This window comes from Cibotium barometz, chromosome 52 (genome assembly GCF_041138505.1).
Source record: "Cibotium barometz isolate CiBa-2024 chromosome 52, ASM4113850v1, whole genome shotgun sequence".
Classification (NCBI taxonomy): Eukaryota; Viridiplantae; Streptophyta; class Polypodiopsida; order Cyatheales; family Cibotiaceae; genus Cibotium; species Cibotium barometz.
In genome coordinates, this window is record NC_141097.1 from 3,079,247 (window position 1) to 3,098,169 (window position 18,923).

Sequence of the window (18,923 nt, forward strand, 5' to 3'; positions counted from 1 at the left end):
TCAGCACATCTAGTAATCTTCATCTTTAGCTACAATACTTTGAGATCCTCCACAACTTTTTGAAGTGTAGTATGGACATTATAGCTGTCATGGTAGGTCAAAATCACAAGTTTTCCATACTTTCTTGCATGAAAAAATCCTTTTGAGAAGAAGTGAGCATCAAATTATACATTTTTATAACAAAAGACAAGAAATAATATTCTTTATTAAAAAATAGAATGCTCGTCAAAATTGATTCATGATTACAAACAATAGCTATAATGCTATTATAAAAAACTTTTGAGATAACTATATAAATGAATGAATTAACCATTTGATTGATAAAGAATTTTAGTATACACCTATACAAGTAGGATTACATGGGTACATGCAATCCATATATTTGGTACCCACTCCTTTGTACGCCCACTTTCCCACAGCTTCCACAACAGACTGCACCATAAAGCCATCAAACATGGTACAAAAATCTTAGTACTAGGATTGCCAAGCAAATATGGCATACCCTAACAAGCATTTATCTAAGGAAAGTGAAATGCATTACTTTAAATAGTTATTTGATACAATCCCAATCAAGTAAGAGAGAAGAGCAACAACAGAGTATACCAAAACTTCTTTGGGAATCTCTATCGATGAAATGAAAGCTAACTAAAACACTAGCCTTTTATTATATTAATCAAGGTTCAACCCTTACCCCAAACATGCACACTAGGAGGTGTGCGTGTGCGTACCTTCCCATAACAAGACACGTATGTGTTCTAGAGAAGGTGCGTTGCTTTTACCTTGGAAATAAGGTGTGGCATAACACAGTTTCCAACCTATTCGTCCATGAGTGGCCACAATTTTTATACATTAAGAGATGTGTATATCAATAGAAAGTTCACGTTATTCCCCAAACTTGACAAAGTGTATATCAATAGAAAGTTCACGTTATTCCCGACTCGCGTCATCGATACCTAAGAGTAGACGTAAGTTCATGCTGATACATTCAAAGATGGGTGGCTGGCATTCAACACTTGCATATTTGGTGCTCTTCAAAGAGAGTTAGGAGTAAATTTGGAAGGTTATGAGATATGGGAATTGAAAGTTTCATATGGTTTTAGAAAAGATTTTTTTTTTCAAGGATGTGTGTGTGTGTATGGGGGGGGGGGGGGGGGGGGGGGGAAGAGAGAGAGAGAGAGAGAGGTGTGATGTATGATTGTGCAATGTATTTTGCAAGCTAAAATTTTTCTGATTGCAAGAGCGTATGGGTCTCACTCTTCCAATGAGTAGCAAAGGATTTGCAATTTCTTCAATTCCTCTCCCTGGTTGACAAATGCTTTTGTTTGTGGAACAACTCTCTAGCTCTTCTCATCTGTTACATGTTGAGCGTCAAGCTTTAGTCTCCAAACAGATGCTTCTGATGTAAGCTTTGGGTTGATTATGCCTCAACACTCTCTGATCATACAGCACTATGGTTGGCTTTATATTTGCACATGCCCTTACGGAAACCTCCTCTACAGCCACAGAGACTATTACACATAAATAACAACTATCTCTCGCATGATGCCTTCATATCTTTAGTACATACTGCCATTTCTTGCTCAGTTGTTAGACAATGTTAACACTGCTTGGTTTCGATTTGTGCAACGAATGCAAATAGTCATTTGTTGACTATGGCAAGTGCTATGTTGCTGATGCTAGCCAAAGAGTTGAAATGGCTAAGCAACATATGAATTGCTCACAACACTCAGCCATCTTCAAACCCTTATGCAAGATCAACAAAATGTGTTGTGTAAAGCCAAAACGTGTCTCTGTGAATCAACAAAGAAAGATACAAAAATGGCAAATCCGATCGAGATGTAAGCAAATCCAAGATAAAGGTTGCTCATCAAAACAGCTTTTGAAAAGCTTGCGTGCTGATAGGCAAAGACACAAAATTGTGCCTGTTAAGAAATTTGATGGCACATGGACATCCACAAAAATGGAGCTTGTAATTGAATGTGTCAATCATTATCAACACATATTTCAGAGTTCATCTGTTGTGGATGTTGATATTCATGATGCTCGAAAAAATTTCTTAAATTCTGTGCATGCCATTGTTGACAATAAATCTGCTTTGAGATATGATTTTCCCTTCACTGAGGAAGAGCTTACATATGCATTATTTGGCATGGGACGCTGGAAGTCACCTGGTTGTGATGGTCTAACGGTTGAATTCTTGTTCCCTTTTGGAATGAGCTTAAACTTTTGATCTTGATCATGACTAATGGTGCATGGGAAACAGGATGCATGCCTAATTCCTGGAAAGAAGGCATTGTGACTTTGGTACCTAAAAAAGCATTGGGAGAATCCTTTAATGATTGGAGACCAATCATGTTAATGCCAATTATCTATAAATTGGCAACTAAAATGCTTGCAAATCGTATTGGTGGTCTACTTTTCAATGGTTTGCATCCACAACAATATGGTTTTGTCCCCAAAAGACAAATTATGGGTAATATTGCTAATGTATATCTGACGATGGAATATGCCAAATATACTTATCAAGAGGCCTTTGTTATGCAAGTGGATGTTGTAGAAGCTTTAGATATAGTCAATGGGACTACATAGCTAAGGTCATGGCTATAATGGGCTTTGTTGGTAAAAGGCAACAAGCTATTTTTTGGTTATATCAAGATAGTACTGCCTAGTGTGTTTTCGGTTGAGATCTTTCATCGAAGTGGACATTGCAAAAATCTGTGTCAAGGATACCCTCTTAGTGCATTACTCTATGTGATTGCCACACATCCACTTTTGATCTATATGGATGTCCTAACTGCACAGAGGCAATTACATGGTCTGTAATTATCCAATGGTTCACATTTCGTGGCCTAGGCCTATGCAGATGATTCTTTGTTCATGCCTAAAAATGATCCAAATGATCTCATGTGCATCATGAGAACTTTGGAATTATTTGGTTAAGTAGCTCGACTTTATATCAACTTTTCTAAGTCTAAACTACTTACGTTGACTTCTTATGATGACTGACATGCACTGTTATGGCTAGGACAAATTATTCCACCAGACCACTTGGTTAGACATTTGGGATATCCACTGGCATGGTATATGTCCATGCAGGATGCCATTCATTGGGTAATGAACAAATTGAAGGCCAAGCTAGCATATTGGAAGCTTTCTACATGGCCATTACATGTGCGTCTCATAATTGTTCAATCCATCATTATGGCCTATGTGCAATTTTATTTGTTGTTGTTGATTTAGCGTAAAATTGATATTACTACAATTAAGTCTGATGCCTTGGAATTATTGTGGAAAACCAAGCATTATACGAGAGCGCTACGTCTTTTGAGACGACCTTTGGTGTGCACTCCTAAAATGCATGGTGGATTATCATCTCTTGGCAAGAAAGGCCAAAATGATTCCCACTTTTTTTCAACTTTGGCAGCCATGGGTCATAATACTTGCAGGCATTTGTGCTTCCATCAAGACTAGAGCTTATGGCAATTGGCACATTTCTCATTGGGACGCAGCGCTTAGTAAATTTGACGAAAAAATTCTTATGCATCTTCTCTTCTTTGTGATTGGAAATTAGCTTTGTCTTCTATTCATTGGCATGGTAGAGATATGCTGAATGTGAATTCTTTTCGATTGGAAAGAATTCATCAATCTTCGGTGTTTTCTCAACCACTTGTAGTACAGGAACCACAAAAGGCCTACTTTTTGGTCTCTATTGGAGTTACCACTGCGGCGGTTGTCGTAAAACACATGAGAGATTTGTGTTGACTTTCCCACAAGCTTGTTTTAAACTTGGAGTTCTCACTATGGCGGATGCTGTAACAGATGAGGGATTTGTGTTGACTTTCCCACAAGCTTGTTTGAAACATAACTTGGGTCTGCATCACAGGCGAGTGTGGAAAACTATTACTACGATGTTGCACTCTTTTGAACCCATCCCACCCTTGGATGATCAAGACAGACTTCATGATTGGCAACTCGCTGGTCATACCAGTTCTCTTTGATTGGATGCGCTTTCGGCAAGTAATGTGTACAAATTGTTCCTTCCTTCCCCTTGGATACTGCCTCATGCCCATACTTTATGGGGATTGCATAAGAACAGTAAATGGTGGAAACAAAGGCTTTGAATAATTTGGAGTTGTAAGCTGCCTCTCAAACAATATCTATTCTTATGGAGATGCGTGGTGGGAATGCTTCATGTTTCTACTTTTCTCGCAAAGCGACATATCTCTAGGGATAGATGTTATAGATGTGGACAACATGTAGAGCCTGTTCCCCATCTTCTTTAGCATTGCACAGAGTCCAGGAATTTCTTGCAAGCACTGACTCACAACCTCCAAGGACGTTTTCCGTTGTTCAAAAGAAAAAAACTCTTCTAGATTTTTGGTGTTTTGCCATCTTTTGCATGACTGGATTTGACACTTTCATCATTTGGATAAGATATTCGGCACTCTGGACTATTTCAAAGGCTAGGAACCATATTATGTTTTGATGGCCTTCTCTAGATGCTTATGCTTTCTTTCATGCCAATCTTCGCCAATCCCTACATGATTGTCGAGAGCTAGAGGCTATTTATATCCCACAGTTTGAAGTCTTTTTCTATTTTCTTCTAGCTATCTTCCTTGGGTGACTTCTCTTTGAAGTACATCCCCCCCATGTATATTGCTTCCGGGTAATAGAACACTGGTTTTTACTTCTTTTTTTTAAGTGTGGGGTATTGGCGCCGGCGAGAGGGGGGGGGGAGTGGTTCATTTGCATGAGTAACAAATTTAGTATGGGAAGGGTAGGTTAGTGCTTATAAGGTTTCTATAGGCTTATAAGTCAAGGTCATAAGGCTAGTTTAGGGTTATATGGATAGTATAGGATCACCTTGGCCAAGGCACAGTGTGGGTGCCAAGGTATGGATTGCAGATGAGCTTCCCCGAACACAATTGAAGCAAAAAGGAACAGAAGTTAGAACTTGCTAAAGTTTGAGCAACACGTGTTTCTCGTGATGCAAAAGGTCTCATTCATTTTTTTTTGCAACCTAAAGCATCCCCATGTCCGATGGCACTTACTGTCAACATGGCCTCACAAATATCCGATGACCTCCAATCTGGCATTGTTGTAAATGTTGTATCTTGTAATGGCATGTTAGATGAACGCTATGACTTTCTTTTTTCAGTTTGGTTTGATGTTTGTTTTTTTCTTTTCTAAACGAGAGATTTGGCATAAGAACTTCATGGTCTTCATTTATGTATATTGTCTCACGGGTCATTTTGGGCCATCGTACACACTAATAGAACTCTCTCTCTCTCTGGATGCACCCTCCCTCTTCCTCACACAGGCAGAGATTACCAGACTTATCAGGCAGGACTTGATTCAGCTGGACACTAGGAGGACATGGATACAGCCGACACAGGAGCTTGGTACGAAGATGGCTTTCTATAGAGATCATCTTCTCCAGCTCACACAGGATGGGTTTGTGATTAGACCCAGCTACATGGATACTCATCTTTCTCATGGGGTACGGTGTGCTATTGGTCAGATGCGCACATCCTCACACCAGCTAGAGATTGAGACTGGCAGATTCAGAGGAGTACCAGCTGAGGCTAGGATTTGTCAGCTATGCCAGATGGAGCCAGAGACAGAGTTACATTACATATGTCACTGTCCAGTATATTATGAGATACGAGGCCGTTTTCACTGCCTGTTTAGAGAGGGTTTCGGACCACTTTCTAGAGTCATGAGATACCAGGATCAGAGATGCCTCGGATTATACTTGCTGGGTTTTCCTCCCAGATGTTATCCATTAGGAGCTCCTAGTATCGTACTTTTCCTCATAGTTATTTCAGTTTCAGTTAGTTGTTTTTAGCTTTTCTTACACAGACATTGTATCAGATCCACCAATTGTTGTAACCTTTTTGGTCTCATAGGTCATTTTGGCCTTTTGAAGACGTTAATATATCATTTCATTTCTCTCTCTCTCTCTCTCTCTCTCTCTCTCTCTCTCTCTCTATACCAAAATCCATTTCGCACACGAATGTGACCATATATAAGCCAACAACATTGATCATGGTTTGGTCTATCAATTCCCCTTGCCACCCTCACCTCCCAAATCACCGACACCGTACATTCTGTAGCCATAGCCAGCTTTGGATACACCCCCTACTCCAATGCTAAGCCTCGGACCAGTACCATGATGACGAGTGCCGCACCACACATGCTCGTCTCAAGACAGAGATAGCAACTAGTCAAAATCCTTGAGCAAGATACTCAAAGGATTAACCGCTCTCTCACTCACTGCAAGAAACGAGCATATGTGATAAAGCAATATTGGGAGATATACCAACTCTTCTTAAGCGGCAACTCTGAGGAGGCCATGTATAGTTAAGGGAGCGACACCCATCACACATCCTCACATGTGGCACACTTATGCACACTCACTTTACCATATTCCCAATCGGCCTCCACTCCCACACCCACCCAAGCCTTGCCCCACTACATCCACTTTCTTCACAATGCACATCAACCATGGTGGAAAATGCCATCTTGAAACTCCAAAACGGCTGCTCCCAAGATCATGAGGGGATTAGATCGGAGCACGTATTACATACAACACCCTTGCACCCCTCCCAACTTACATGCTTGACAGGGTACTGGCAGAAGGCTTGGTCATCAAACACTCTATCATCTATACACAAAGCTGGGGACACTATGGACTACAAGAACATCATGATTGGCCATACCTTGGCCAAGCTATATGGATCCATGCTAGAGATAAAAGCTCAGCGCATTGGCAAAGAGAGAGGGCCCCCTAGGATCTTGGGGCTACGGATTACAATTTCTCTCGATGTCTTCTACTCAAAGAAACTGACATTTTCGAGGAGAAAGTGGCTCCCATTTGGATTTGTGTGGTATTTCATCATTTCAGGCCATCCATGCCAGAGAGTGGCGCAATGATCTTCTCCTTTCCTCAGGGACAGAGTGGGATTCGGAGTCGGTGGCAGCTGCCATCCAGGGGCAGGCAGTAGAGCTTTTGCACCATCTTCATGATTCCATGTTCAGCCTCTTACAGAGATTGATATGCGGATTGCATCATGGAACATTCAGGGTTTGGAGGGGCCTTAGTGCTTTAAGAGGCGAGGCGTCCTTAGAGAAGAGATCCATAGAGCTATAGTGGGGGGACCCATCAACATTCTTTTTCTCCAAGAGCACCATCTTTCTAAGGGGCGTACCTGCCGCTGCGAGAAGATTTACCAGGCAAGAGTCACACTTTTTGGTCTCCCTCTTTCGGCCCCTCTAGGACATAGGAGGGAGTTTGTATTTCTATCAGTGATCAACTCTTGCCGGTCCTCGGAAGTGACTGGGTCAGGTGTCATCACTCAGCGAGCTCAGTGGGTTACCATTAGGATTGGAGAGGACTGTGTGGGCTTCCTCGGTATTTATGCCCCGAACGTGGCAGCAGGTAGAGCCACCTTCTGGAGTACAGTCCGTCAGTCCCTTCCTCAAGCTGACTTTTCATGCATGGGTGGACACTTTTAACATGACTGAGTCAGCACAAGACACACTCGGAGGAGGCACAGCTACAGTATCAGGCGCAGAGTACTGTGCCTAGGAGGAGATGATCCTGGCACTTAGGAGAAATGACCCTTGGCACATGCCCGAGTTTGGATGCAGACCAAATACCACCTAGGTGCTCAGGAAGCTTCACCCACAAGCTAGAGGATTTGATCCCTTTCACATGTACAAGGTCCATTTGGCCCCATCCTCCTAGAGATGTGTTTGGTGCATATTTCAAAACTATATAGCCCATAAACCAATTCACACTAAGTAAGCTAATTGGCCAATCTTCATGCTAACAACACATAGCATCTCCTCCTCCAAACGAGAGGAAGATTGGCTCTCTTGTCTTTTGTGCGTTTGCTAAACATAAAATTAGTGTTAATCTCGTTAATCAAAATCACGCTTCTGCAACGCATGTGACAGGAAGGATGCAAGGCCATGATGCATTCACTGGCAAGAGTGAGTGCTTCCGTACTTTTTGAATGTGGACAAACAGGCATCTCAGACAAACAGGCATCTCAGGATCAAGTCCGGACAGCCATGTAAATATCCCAAGACGACCATGTCATGTGTTGTATGTTCGTCGAGAAAGATTGATTGGATATGCAAGGATTTGCCATGTAATTCATGTGAAACCTAGCATGCAATGTGCTTGGTAGGGTTACCTTTGGAAACGCTATCAAGGAGTTGGTTTGTGTCACTAGCCATGTACTATGCGGGAAATGACCATGTACAAATTATGGTAGGACTTTATGGCTGGCAACCATAGAGTAGTAGATGGCAGATGCCATCAAGAACTTATGACCAAGGGTCATGGCTGTTTTCCGCATTGGAAACAGGTACATGTGGAAAACAGATGCCTATAGCGTACTGAATTGTGCTGGTCGAATTGCAAACAGGCTGGACAGCACTGTTTTGTGAGCTTCTAAGGTTGTTCCAAGATAGGACATTTGGAGGTGTGGATACAATTGGTGGGTGTGTCTGCAAGCACGAAGCAAGACTGGAGAACATGTGAAGAGGTTGGAAGCGCTGTGGGAGATTAGAGCGGGAAGCCTTAATAATTTGGGCATGCAAACTATGTGATCATCGGCAGTCACAGGTTTGTGAGTGCTCTTCGCCTTGTGAGCATGCAGACTGGTGATCACATGCTCATGAGTGTCACCTAGCTTGCATGAAGCAAGGCTAGACAACCTCTGAAGACGTTGGACGCATTGGCAGGTAATGGTGGAATTCTGTGGGCATGAGTGCAGTGTGGCTGGTGGCCAATTGTTTGTGAGTGCTCCTAGCCTTATGGGCATGCAAACATTGTGGCAGGATGCTACATGTTTGTGAGTGTCTTTTGGCATATCTAGGCCTTGTGGACATGCAAAGAGTGTGGGCGGGATGCTAAATGCTTGTGAGTGGCTTTTGGCCTGGTGAGGACCCGTAATCATTGGAACCTATAGCTGGTAGCTATAGCTATGGTTCACTATGGCTGGCTGCCATATGCAAGTCGCCACACAGGCTATTGGGCAGTGGTCCACCGGTTGTGGGCTAGGCCAAAAGATGGCTCTCGATGATAGACCACCCATTGTGGTAGGCTGAGAGAAGACTTGGCCCGTCTGTGGTTTAAACCAAGATATGGCTTGATTGTGGTTTGATGTGCACGGCAACCAAGTCGAGATTTAAACTCCTTGATCATACAGTCGCCCGTTGTGACTAGGTCACAGTTGCAATGTGATCAAGATCGGCTTGTCTTTTGCAGGACTTGGACCTCTCTCAGTTGTGGGCAACATCCCCCCACCCTGATTAGAAACCAGGAGTATGTATCTCCTAATTGATAGCATGTGTGCATGTTTATCTTGTGTGTGTGTGTGTGTGTGTGTGTGTGTGTATGTGTACCTGTTCGACTCTTAGCCATCGATTGTTCCTGCTCGTCACTTCACCCATTGTATGTTCCTTCTTGTCTGCTACATGTATTCTGTTTGGCCTTTCTTTGTTTACAGTCAACCCTTTGCCTTTGTTTAGGTTTGTATGGGTGTGTGCGTGTGTGTTTATCATGTGGCACAATGTCTTGTGGCCAAGGGCTCTTGTTTCCTCCAATCGGCTGATTAGACATTTGGGTTACCCACTTGCATGGCATGCATCGTTCAAACTCTAGGCTGATTGGGTTTTCCAAAGAATAAATGCTAAATTACAGTACTCGAAGTTGGCCACATGTCAGACTAGACTCTGTATAGTGCAGTCCATTCTCATTGCATATATTACAATTCTTCTTGCCATAGTCACAGGGGACGTGGGGGACAGACCCCTAGGACGGGGGAACGCCGTCCCATAACGCGCGGGAACGGAACCGGACAGGGGACGGCCAGGGGACGTGTGAGCCCACGCTGCAACAAGGGGACGGCGGGACGGCTGTTCGTGTGGGACGAAGCTGGGCGGGACGGTCAACGGAACGTTGCGCCCTCTAACCGTTGGGCGCCCTGTAGCCGTTGGGTGCCTAGCCGTTGGGCAGCCCTCCCCACTTGGCCCATGGCTATAAGAAGAGCCCCCATTGGCAAGGCTCAAGCTCAAGCCTCAACGCTCCTCAACTTTCAAGGCTCAAGTGGAAAGCTCATTGGCTCAACACTCCTCAACTTTCAAGGCTCAAGACTCAAGTGGGCATTGGGCAACCCGGCAAGGCTCTAGCTCTCCTCAAGCCTCAAGTGGCATTGGGACCTTGGGTAAGTTGTAATTTCAAGTTGTCACTTGTAGTCTTGTTGCTCTCCTACACTCACCTCTTGCTCTAGCCTCTCCATTGGCAAGCCTTTCCTACATCTCTCTCCTACTGTCACCTCCATTGCTCAAGGCTCAAGCCTCTCCTACATCTCTCTCCTACACTCACCTCCATTGCTCAAGTCTCCTTGGCACTTGCCTCCATGGCATCTTCATCGCGACCATCCCCCGCACCTCGTTCCAGCGGCACCAATATGAATAGAGGAAGGAGGACCGAAGGTTGGTCTTGGTGGGAAGAGGTCAACTCCGATCATCCCGGAAGTGGAGGAGGCTCTCGCCCATGGTCCCGCAAGCTATGTCCATATAGGCGAACGGGTGGGGCGGATAAAGTGAGAGATCACCTCTTGCATGAGCCTGGTCATGAGGTCCGATTTTGTGATCAGGTCACACCGGAGACGAGAAGGAGGCTTCTTGAATGTGTTGCCGCACGTGAGGCCTTGCTTTCAAGGAGGAGAGTGCCGCATGTGGCCGTGGATCCTGCAACACTAGTGAGGCCATCCCAAGGTTCGGCATCCCCATGTGCATCCACTTCATCGGCACCCGCGGGCGCATCACCCGCCCCACAAGAACGGGCCCCAACACCATCCTTCTCCATGCCGACCGCATCCACACACTCACGCCCACTAAGTACTCTTGAGGGTAGTTGGGACCCCAAGAAGAAGGAAGAGGTGGATACGGCCATAGCCCGCTTCTTCTTTCATGACCACATTGCTTTCCATGCTGCCAGGTAATCAAGAATTAAGATGTCTAGCTTAAGATCTATCATTTTACAATGTTCCTCTTACAAGTTACTTAAACTTTGAACTTTGAAGTTGATCGGTTATTAAATTATTCATTTTTTGTGGATAGATCGGACTACTTCAAGGTCATGGTGAAGAAGATAGGGGAGTACGGCCATGGATCCGGCCTATCATCCAAGTGGGCAGCCAAATAGTGACATTTGTCACAAACCATCAGTTCCTACGTCATGAATTCTCCAAAAAATCTAGCCGTCAGCTCCTCAAATACTCAGATACGAGGTTTGCCTACAACTTCTTGATGCTCCACCGATTGAAAGAGTGTAGTGGTGCATCGAGACAGTTGTTCATTAGTGACGAGTTCACTTCTTCACCATTGGCTTCCACTGAGACGGGAGCTCTATGCAAGGAAAAAGCAGAGAGCCCTGATTTTTGGGAAAAAGTGAAGTGCATTGATGCTATGGTTCAACCTATTGTCCACTTGATGAGGCTTGTGGATGGTATGAAGCCATGCATCGGCAAGGTATATGAGGCTATGGACAGCATGATAGAGAAGCTGAGGGATTTGGAGCCAGATGAGGGATTTGGAGCCAGATGAGGACAGGTACGAGGAGATCCGTGCCCTATGTGTGCGTAGGTGGAACTCCTACTCCTCTCCTTTGCATGCAGCAGCCTATGTGGTGGACCTTGAGTTTCAAGGTAAAGGGCAAGAAAGTGACGCAGAGGTGAGCAAGCTATGGAGACTTGTCTTGACTCGACTTGTGCCTGACCCAAATGTTAGGCGGAAGATCTGTGACCAGTTGTCCAGGTATAGGAGCTTTCAGGGCTCTTATGGAGACATGGATGCACAGGATGACTGCTTCAAAGTTGGGGCTGCTTTGTGATGGGAAGATTTTGGTTCGGATGGACCTGAGCTTCAGCATCTAGCCATCCGCATTCTCAGCCAAGCAGTGAGTTCCTCTTGCCTAGAGCAACTTTGGAGCTCATACAATCACATTGCATCGAAGAAGAGGAACCGTCTTGGGGTGGAACGGGCAAATGATCTAGTCTTTGTGAGTGTAAACTTGCGAATGCTTTGCAAGAGTGCAACTGCAAAGGCTCATGCATTTACCGAGTGGGAGATGTCTCAAGATGATGAGGAGTTGGAGGAGCAAGATGAGGACATCTCTATGGAGCCTGCAGGCATCGCAGGGACCCATGATCGTGAGGCCAGCACTTCACATGCCCCTCGAGGCTTTTTGACATATGTACTACTCTAGTGATAGTCTCTTTTCTGTATGCCACTTATGTGGTTAGGGCCTAGGCCTTTGCCCTTGTCTTTAGCTTTAGCCTTGGCCACTGGGTCCTGGGTGCCCGATCTCCTTTTTTGTAACACCCATTTTTTTGCTAGTATGACTTAATATTGATGCTTTGGAAGTGTAAAGTGACTTTGTTTTAGTATTGTTAAGTTTCTTAAATGAGTGCTTACTTAAAATTGCATATTTTGTATGCCGTCCCATGCCGTCCCCCATTCCCCGTCCCGGTTCCCAGGAATCCCGGTCCCCGTCCCCGTTCCCCGTCCCATGTTACTATGCTTCTTGCCTCTACTTGCTTGGTCAAAGAAGCACTTGGATGAGTACATGTTTGCTATACTAGAGATACTTTGGAAAACCAAAAACAATACTAAAGGCCTCAAACTGTTGCAAAAGGACAAGCTTTGTACGCCAAGAAATCATGGGGGCGTCAACATTCTCGATATTCATACTCATGTCATTGCCATGAAAGCCACTTTGCTCGCTGATTTTGCAGCTCAAAAACAGCCTTGGGCACAGATGTTAGTAGCCATGCACACCACTTTGAAGTCCACCACATTTGGTGCATGGACCCCCGACTACTGACTACTGGGAGGTGGTTTTGGGCACTTTACAAGGAAGGAAAATACCAGGCTGCCCCTTCAGCTCTAGGTTAATCATGGACTGGAAATTGCTAACAGAGAAACTGGAATGGCATGGAAAATCATTGGAGGTTGGAAACACCATGCGCTTGGAAAGCATACATTGGAGTAGGCTGTTTCGTGCTCCAGTAGGCTTTCTTGAACCACGGAAAGCTTTTTTCCTATCACAAAAGAATGTACGTTTCATGGCGGATGTGGTCAATGATGAAGGCTATATTATCTCCTTCCCAGAAGCAAGCCGCATGTATGGGTTGGGCATGCACTACAAGCCTCTATGGCATCTCATGCGCACTCTCTTGCAACCTCTTCAACCAGTGCTTTTGCTGAATCACGATGAGCGTTTTAAGGACTGGCAGGTTGCTCCACCTCATGCTACAATGTTACATGAACTAACAGCTAAAAGGGTCTACATCAAAATGCTTGCTCCTCGGATTGTAGATCATGCTAATGCGCTTTGGATAATGCATAAAACAAATAGTTGGTGGGGTGGTGGTTTGAGGAGCATATGGAAAAATGTTTTGCCACTAAAAGAAAGATTGTTCCTTTGGAGATGCATTGTGGGAGTTCTGCCTGTCCATGTGTTTTTGGAAAAGAGACATTGCTATTGCAAGATGTCATCGTTGCAAGCTACACGATGACACAGTGCCTCATTTGCTATGCTATTGTGATTTCTCTCGTGCTCTCTTGGACAAACTCTCAAGACGTCTTCGTACGCGATTCCCGCGAGCTCATTTTGGGAAGACATTCTGGCTTTTCGCTCGGATTCCACAATGATATACCAACTTCAGGGTATTCTTTGCATGGACTACTTTTTGGGCATTGTGGAAAATATGAGAAAATAGAAAACAGATGCATTTTGGACACATTCATCCGGATCAATACACCTACTTCCGACGCTTGTTGAGACAGTCTCCACATGACTGGCGAAACTTGCACCAAATAGACGACCAGTAATACATGGCCTTCTTTGACTGCTTCTAGGCAATCAATTCCATGGGCCCTATATAGGGATCTCAGTTGTATCATATTGTTTTGTTTGTGGGTTTTCACCTCGCAATAAGGTTTCCCACTAGTAATATAAGAATTACTATATATAAAAAAAGTGTGTTTATCATATAGAGATGGGTTCTTCTGAGCAGATTCATAGTGTATATACTATATACCAAACATCACTCTGATCCCAAGGAAGCAAAAGCGAAATGAGCAAAACTTGTACAGAATCCGGAAATTCAATTTCTCTATGACGTGCTGCACAAAGATTATGAATTGGCACAAAATAAGTAGAGCAAGGCAAAACCTTATGTGAAAGTGGTAGTGTAGAGAAACCATAATGCCTAAAGTGAGGAAATGTTCACAGCACGCTGCAATATTGTTTTTACTTGGGACATATGACTTCAATGAGGTAAATTCATCAATGGGTCAAGAATCTCTTGGTTGAAGAATGTGTGGAAGGAGTTTACTATGCAACGAGAGGATTCTCATAACTTTTTCTTAACTTAGTGCAGGCAAAGAAAAAAGTTGTTTGAGATTGCACCTCTGTTTTACATGAGGCAAATGTTGCATGTGCTACCATGGGTGTCTACTGCTAACTATCAAGGGCTGCTTAAACATCAATGTTGCATGTGATATCATGGGTGTTCATTGCTGACTATCAAGGGCTGCTTAAACATCAATGCCCGGTATGGGTTGAGGTGATGGATTTCCCCATTGATCTAGTGTGTGCACCCAAAATCATTCGCAATAGAAACAAATTTTGTGTTGTGGGATACAGATGTGCCAACACCAGAAAGCATTGAAATTGAGATTACTAATGTTCCCATGGAGGAAAAGCCATATGAATAAAGCTGGTCTCCTTTTGATGGGTCGCGCTGTAAAGGTCACAAATTTGGGCATTTGGCATCGGGATGCCCGACACTAAAATTGCAACCCCCTCAAGACTCAATTCCTCTCCCACAGTTGCAGGAACAACTAAAACTTCCAGAACAATACCAATGGTAATTGTGGTGACTGCAGATGTGAAACAAAGAATTGCACTAAATAAAGGGAAAGCAGTGAAGCAAGCACAAAATAAAAGCAATGTGCAAAACAAACAAATCAACCAAAAAAAAATGTTGCTGTTTGAACACCACATGCTTGAAAAACAATGGCCTTGAAAAATAAGCCATTGATTGGGAGGCACTAGGAAAAAACATCTATGGCCTCCACCTCAGGCGGATCAGCCACAAGTACATCCATGAATTGGTTGAATGTAGTGATGACTGCATCCCCTTTTCATGCCAGGCAAATGGTGCATGTGCTTCAATGGGTGCCTATTGTTGACTATCAAGAGCTACTTGAACATCAATGCCTGGTATAGATTGAGGTGATGGATTTTCCCATTGATCTACAGGATGCACTGCCACAGATACCTCAGACATTGGGAAAAGTAGTGTGTGCACCCAGAATCATGGGAAATAGAATCAAATTCTGTGTGTTGTGGCCAAGGTTGTTAGAGGCGTCGAGGCGTTTGGTACGAGGCGGGTATGGTACGCGCCTCGAAAGACTCCTATTTTTTAGAGACGTTAGGCGTCTGTTTATATATATATATATATATATATATATATATATATATATATATATATATATATATATATATATATATATATATATATATATATATATATATATATATATATATATATATATATATATATATATATATATATATATAGTGATAGATAGATATAATATATATAGTGAAAGTTGAGAGAGAGAGAGAGAGAGAGAGAGAGAGAGAGAGAGAGAGAGAAAGACTAGAGTGTGTATGTATGAGCCTTGAGGGAGAGAGAGAGAGAGGGTGTGTATGAGAGGGAGAGAGAGAGTGTATGTGTGAAAGAAAGAAAGCTGTATTAAACGTCTGCAAAAGGCCAAAATGACCTATGAGACCAAAATAGTCCATCATCATCATCTGGATACATCATCAAGATTCAAGGGTACAAAGTAAAATGAAATGAATCGGTAAGTTACGGAGTTTTCTCTTTGTGGACTTACAAAGGCAAGGGCATATAGATTATTGCTTCCACAACCATGGATAAAGAGACGTGGATCGAGTGTGGCATATGAACAAGTCCTTAGGCTAGTGGAAAGGTAATTTGGAAAAGATATGGCAAGGAAATTGCCTTTAAAACATACGGTTTTTCTATGGAGATGCCTCACAGGAACGCTCCTGGGGGTAGGAGAGTATTTTGCAAAGCGGAAAAGTGCGGCTCCAGATTGTTTGTAGTGCCATTATCAGATAGAAAGTATTTATCATTTGCTATGGGCATGCACTCACACTAGGGATTTTCTGAACAAGCTTCCCTGGGGTGGCATTTGGGAAAATGTTTTGGATGTTATCCTTCTAGACTTCACGATTATGCTCGTTTCTTTGCCTGGGCAAGTTATTGGGCTATATGGACAGTATGGCTGGATCGTAATTAATTACGAGGTGTTTGCACAACCTTGGATCGACAAGTATGTATACTTTTGTCGACCATTATGTTAGTCATTGCATGACAATTTTGAGCTGTAGAAGATTGATCAACAGAACTATGAAGTGTTTCTCCGTTGTTTTTAAATGTACTTTAATGAGAGCCTCTTTGAGGGTTCTCGAATATAATATTTGACCTTGGTTTCCCATTTTAAAAAAACATGTTTATCTCGTATTGAGGTTCAAGGATGGTGTCCTTGAGACTTTGGCATGGGCATGTGTATGGACCATATAGGTGGTGCTCATATGGAGTCCAATGACATGATGACGAGACTCATTGAAAGGTGTCATGATCTATTGGCGGTGCCGGTATGACGATGAGACTCATTGAGTAGTGACTCTTTTTCCGGTATGGACTTGGGCAGTGCCCGTATGATCACGAGCGACGAGACTCATTCAGAGTAGTGAATCTTTTGAGTGTCTTGAGATCTATGAGGACTTGGGCAGTGCCTATATGAACATGGGTTATGTCCAAATGGATACTGCCTACTGCCTGTACACGTGGTGTACGATGAAGGTTGGACAGGATTTATTGTGAACAAGATTAAAAATGGGGATTTTCCAAAACCTTAATCGCATGTGTACATACTACACTAAACAAGGCCAAACAAGTTATAGGTTGTTCACACAAGTTAGACTAGATTTTTAAAATATGTGGACGCTTGAGAACTGGGCACATGGTACTTGGCTGGTCATGCATGTGTGGCAACTGGACAGCTCGATTTTGCATAAGGAGTTGTTTTTGGCAAGTGAAGGGCAAATATAGCATAGGTTTTCTTGTAAGGGACCTGTTTTTGGGTTGGGCACTAGCATGTTGCAGCTTTTTTTGCTGGTCAACATCATCTGTGAGCACATCTCAGCTGGACAACCAGGTTTTAAGTCTCTGTCTGCTGGTCAACATATTTAAAGGTTGTTTTGGAGCTATTGAAGCTATTTCTCATCGGTTCTTCTTCAATTCTTGAGCTTTAAAAGCCATTTTTAATCTGTATGGACTTTACAATTTGTACGAACAGCTGTACAACCATCTGTATGTCCACCATGGACATGTGTGCAAGCTGCGTACAGTCAATGGACACCAAGTACAGACTTTACAATTTGTACGAACAGCTGTATGGCCGCCATGGACATGTGTGCAAGCTGCATACAGTCAGCTGGATACCCAGTACAGGCTGTTTCTGGAGTCTCAAGCTGAAATCTGCTTAAAACAGACTGGTCAACACAATACAAGGGGGAGGGGGAGGGTGGGGCTGGGGGTGGGGGAGGGGGAGGGGGGAGGGGGGGGTGGGGCTGGGCGGTGGGGGGGATGGGGGTTGAGGTGTTGGGCCATCTTAGAGCTCTGAGACAATGCGTGCCCCAATTACACAGACACACATCTGAAACGTGTCCCAATCACACACATACACATCTGAACCTTCCAATGCTTATCAGAGAATTTAGGAAGCCAAAGGTAGTGAATCCTCAATATCAACGCGGTGGCCCTGTACCAGGCCAAATGAGCTTGCAAGCTCATAGGATGATTCAATTTTCATTTTACATTATTGTTTCTTGATGCACAGCGAGAGACCTTTGGACATCTATGCATCATGATTCATAACTGGTTGCATTGTACAGAACATGATGGGTAGAATGCAAACAAAGGATGGCTGGATTGACAATCTTGGGGCAAGGAAAATTTTTGTCACCTATGCTATTCGAGCTGTTCATAGATCAACTTGAGCAACATATCACAGTTGGACAGCCAACCAGCAAGAGCCATGGTCTCAATTCTATTATATGCAAATGATGTGGTCCTCATTGCACCAAGCAGGAACAACCTTCAAAAACAACTAGATGCATTGCTATCTTTTGCCAAGAACTGGAAATGACAGTGAACCTTGCTAAAACACTCCATGTGGGTGGAAGTGGTTTATGCACGACCTTGACAAGACCTCAAAGCGGGTGGAGATATCTATGAAACAAAAACCGCCCAAAACACAATTGTCATGGCCACATTGGAAAAAGACAAGCCGAGGCACTCCCGTGCGTTACATGTTCGAAAACCAGCCTCCCCATGGGAAACTCCCCGAGGGAAGATGGCGAAACTTTGTGCCAGCAAATGGTCATCACTTGCACCCCTTTCATAGACACTTGGAGGACGGGGAAGGACCTCTCTAGGGAGAGGCCCTTGCTCCTCAACTTCAAGGATATGGAATCATGCTTGGCCTCCCTAGGAAAGTGTAGAACACTTGTGCTCATGTGCTAGGGTTTGAGAGAAGAGATTGAGAAGAGAAGAGAGCAACGTGCAGCACACGAGTTCCAAAACTGTCGTTCATTATGTACAAGAATGAAGTATATCAACTAGAATTCGAGTACAAGAGATGATTGAGAATGAAGACGTCACTTCCTTCTCAGCCCACACTATCTTATATCTCCTTGGCCAGCTTGTACTATAGAGAGACACTTCGTAGGCTAT

At 43.7% G+C, this 18,923-nt stretch overlaps 1 protein-coding gene across 3 annotated transcripts in view; it reads right to left on the bottom strand.

Moving 5' to 3' along the window:
• Positions 1-295: 295 nt before the first annotated feature.
• The window catches only part of LOC147608687 (pectin acetylesterase 8-like), a 100,950-nt gene continuing 82,322 nt past the window's right edge, over positions 296-18,923 (bottom strand). For all 3 annotated transcript variants that reach the window (XM_086788134.1, XM_086788135.1, XM_086788133.1), the window contains one exon: positions 296-432. In XM_086788134.1, the coding sequence (XP_086644260.1) occupies positions 331-432 (102 nt within the window). In that variant the 3' untranslated portion in view covers positions 296-330. The remainder of the gene's footprint in view (positions 433-18,923) is intronic.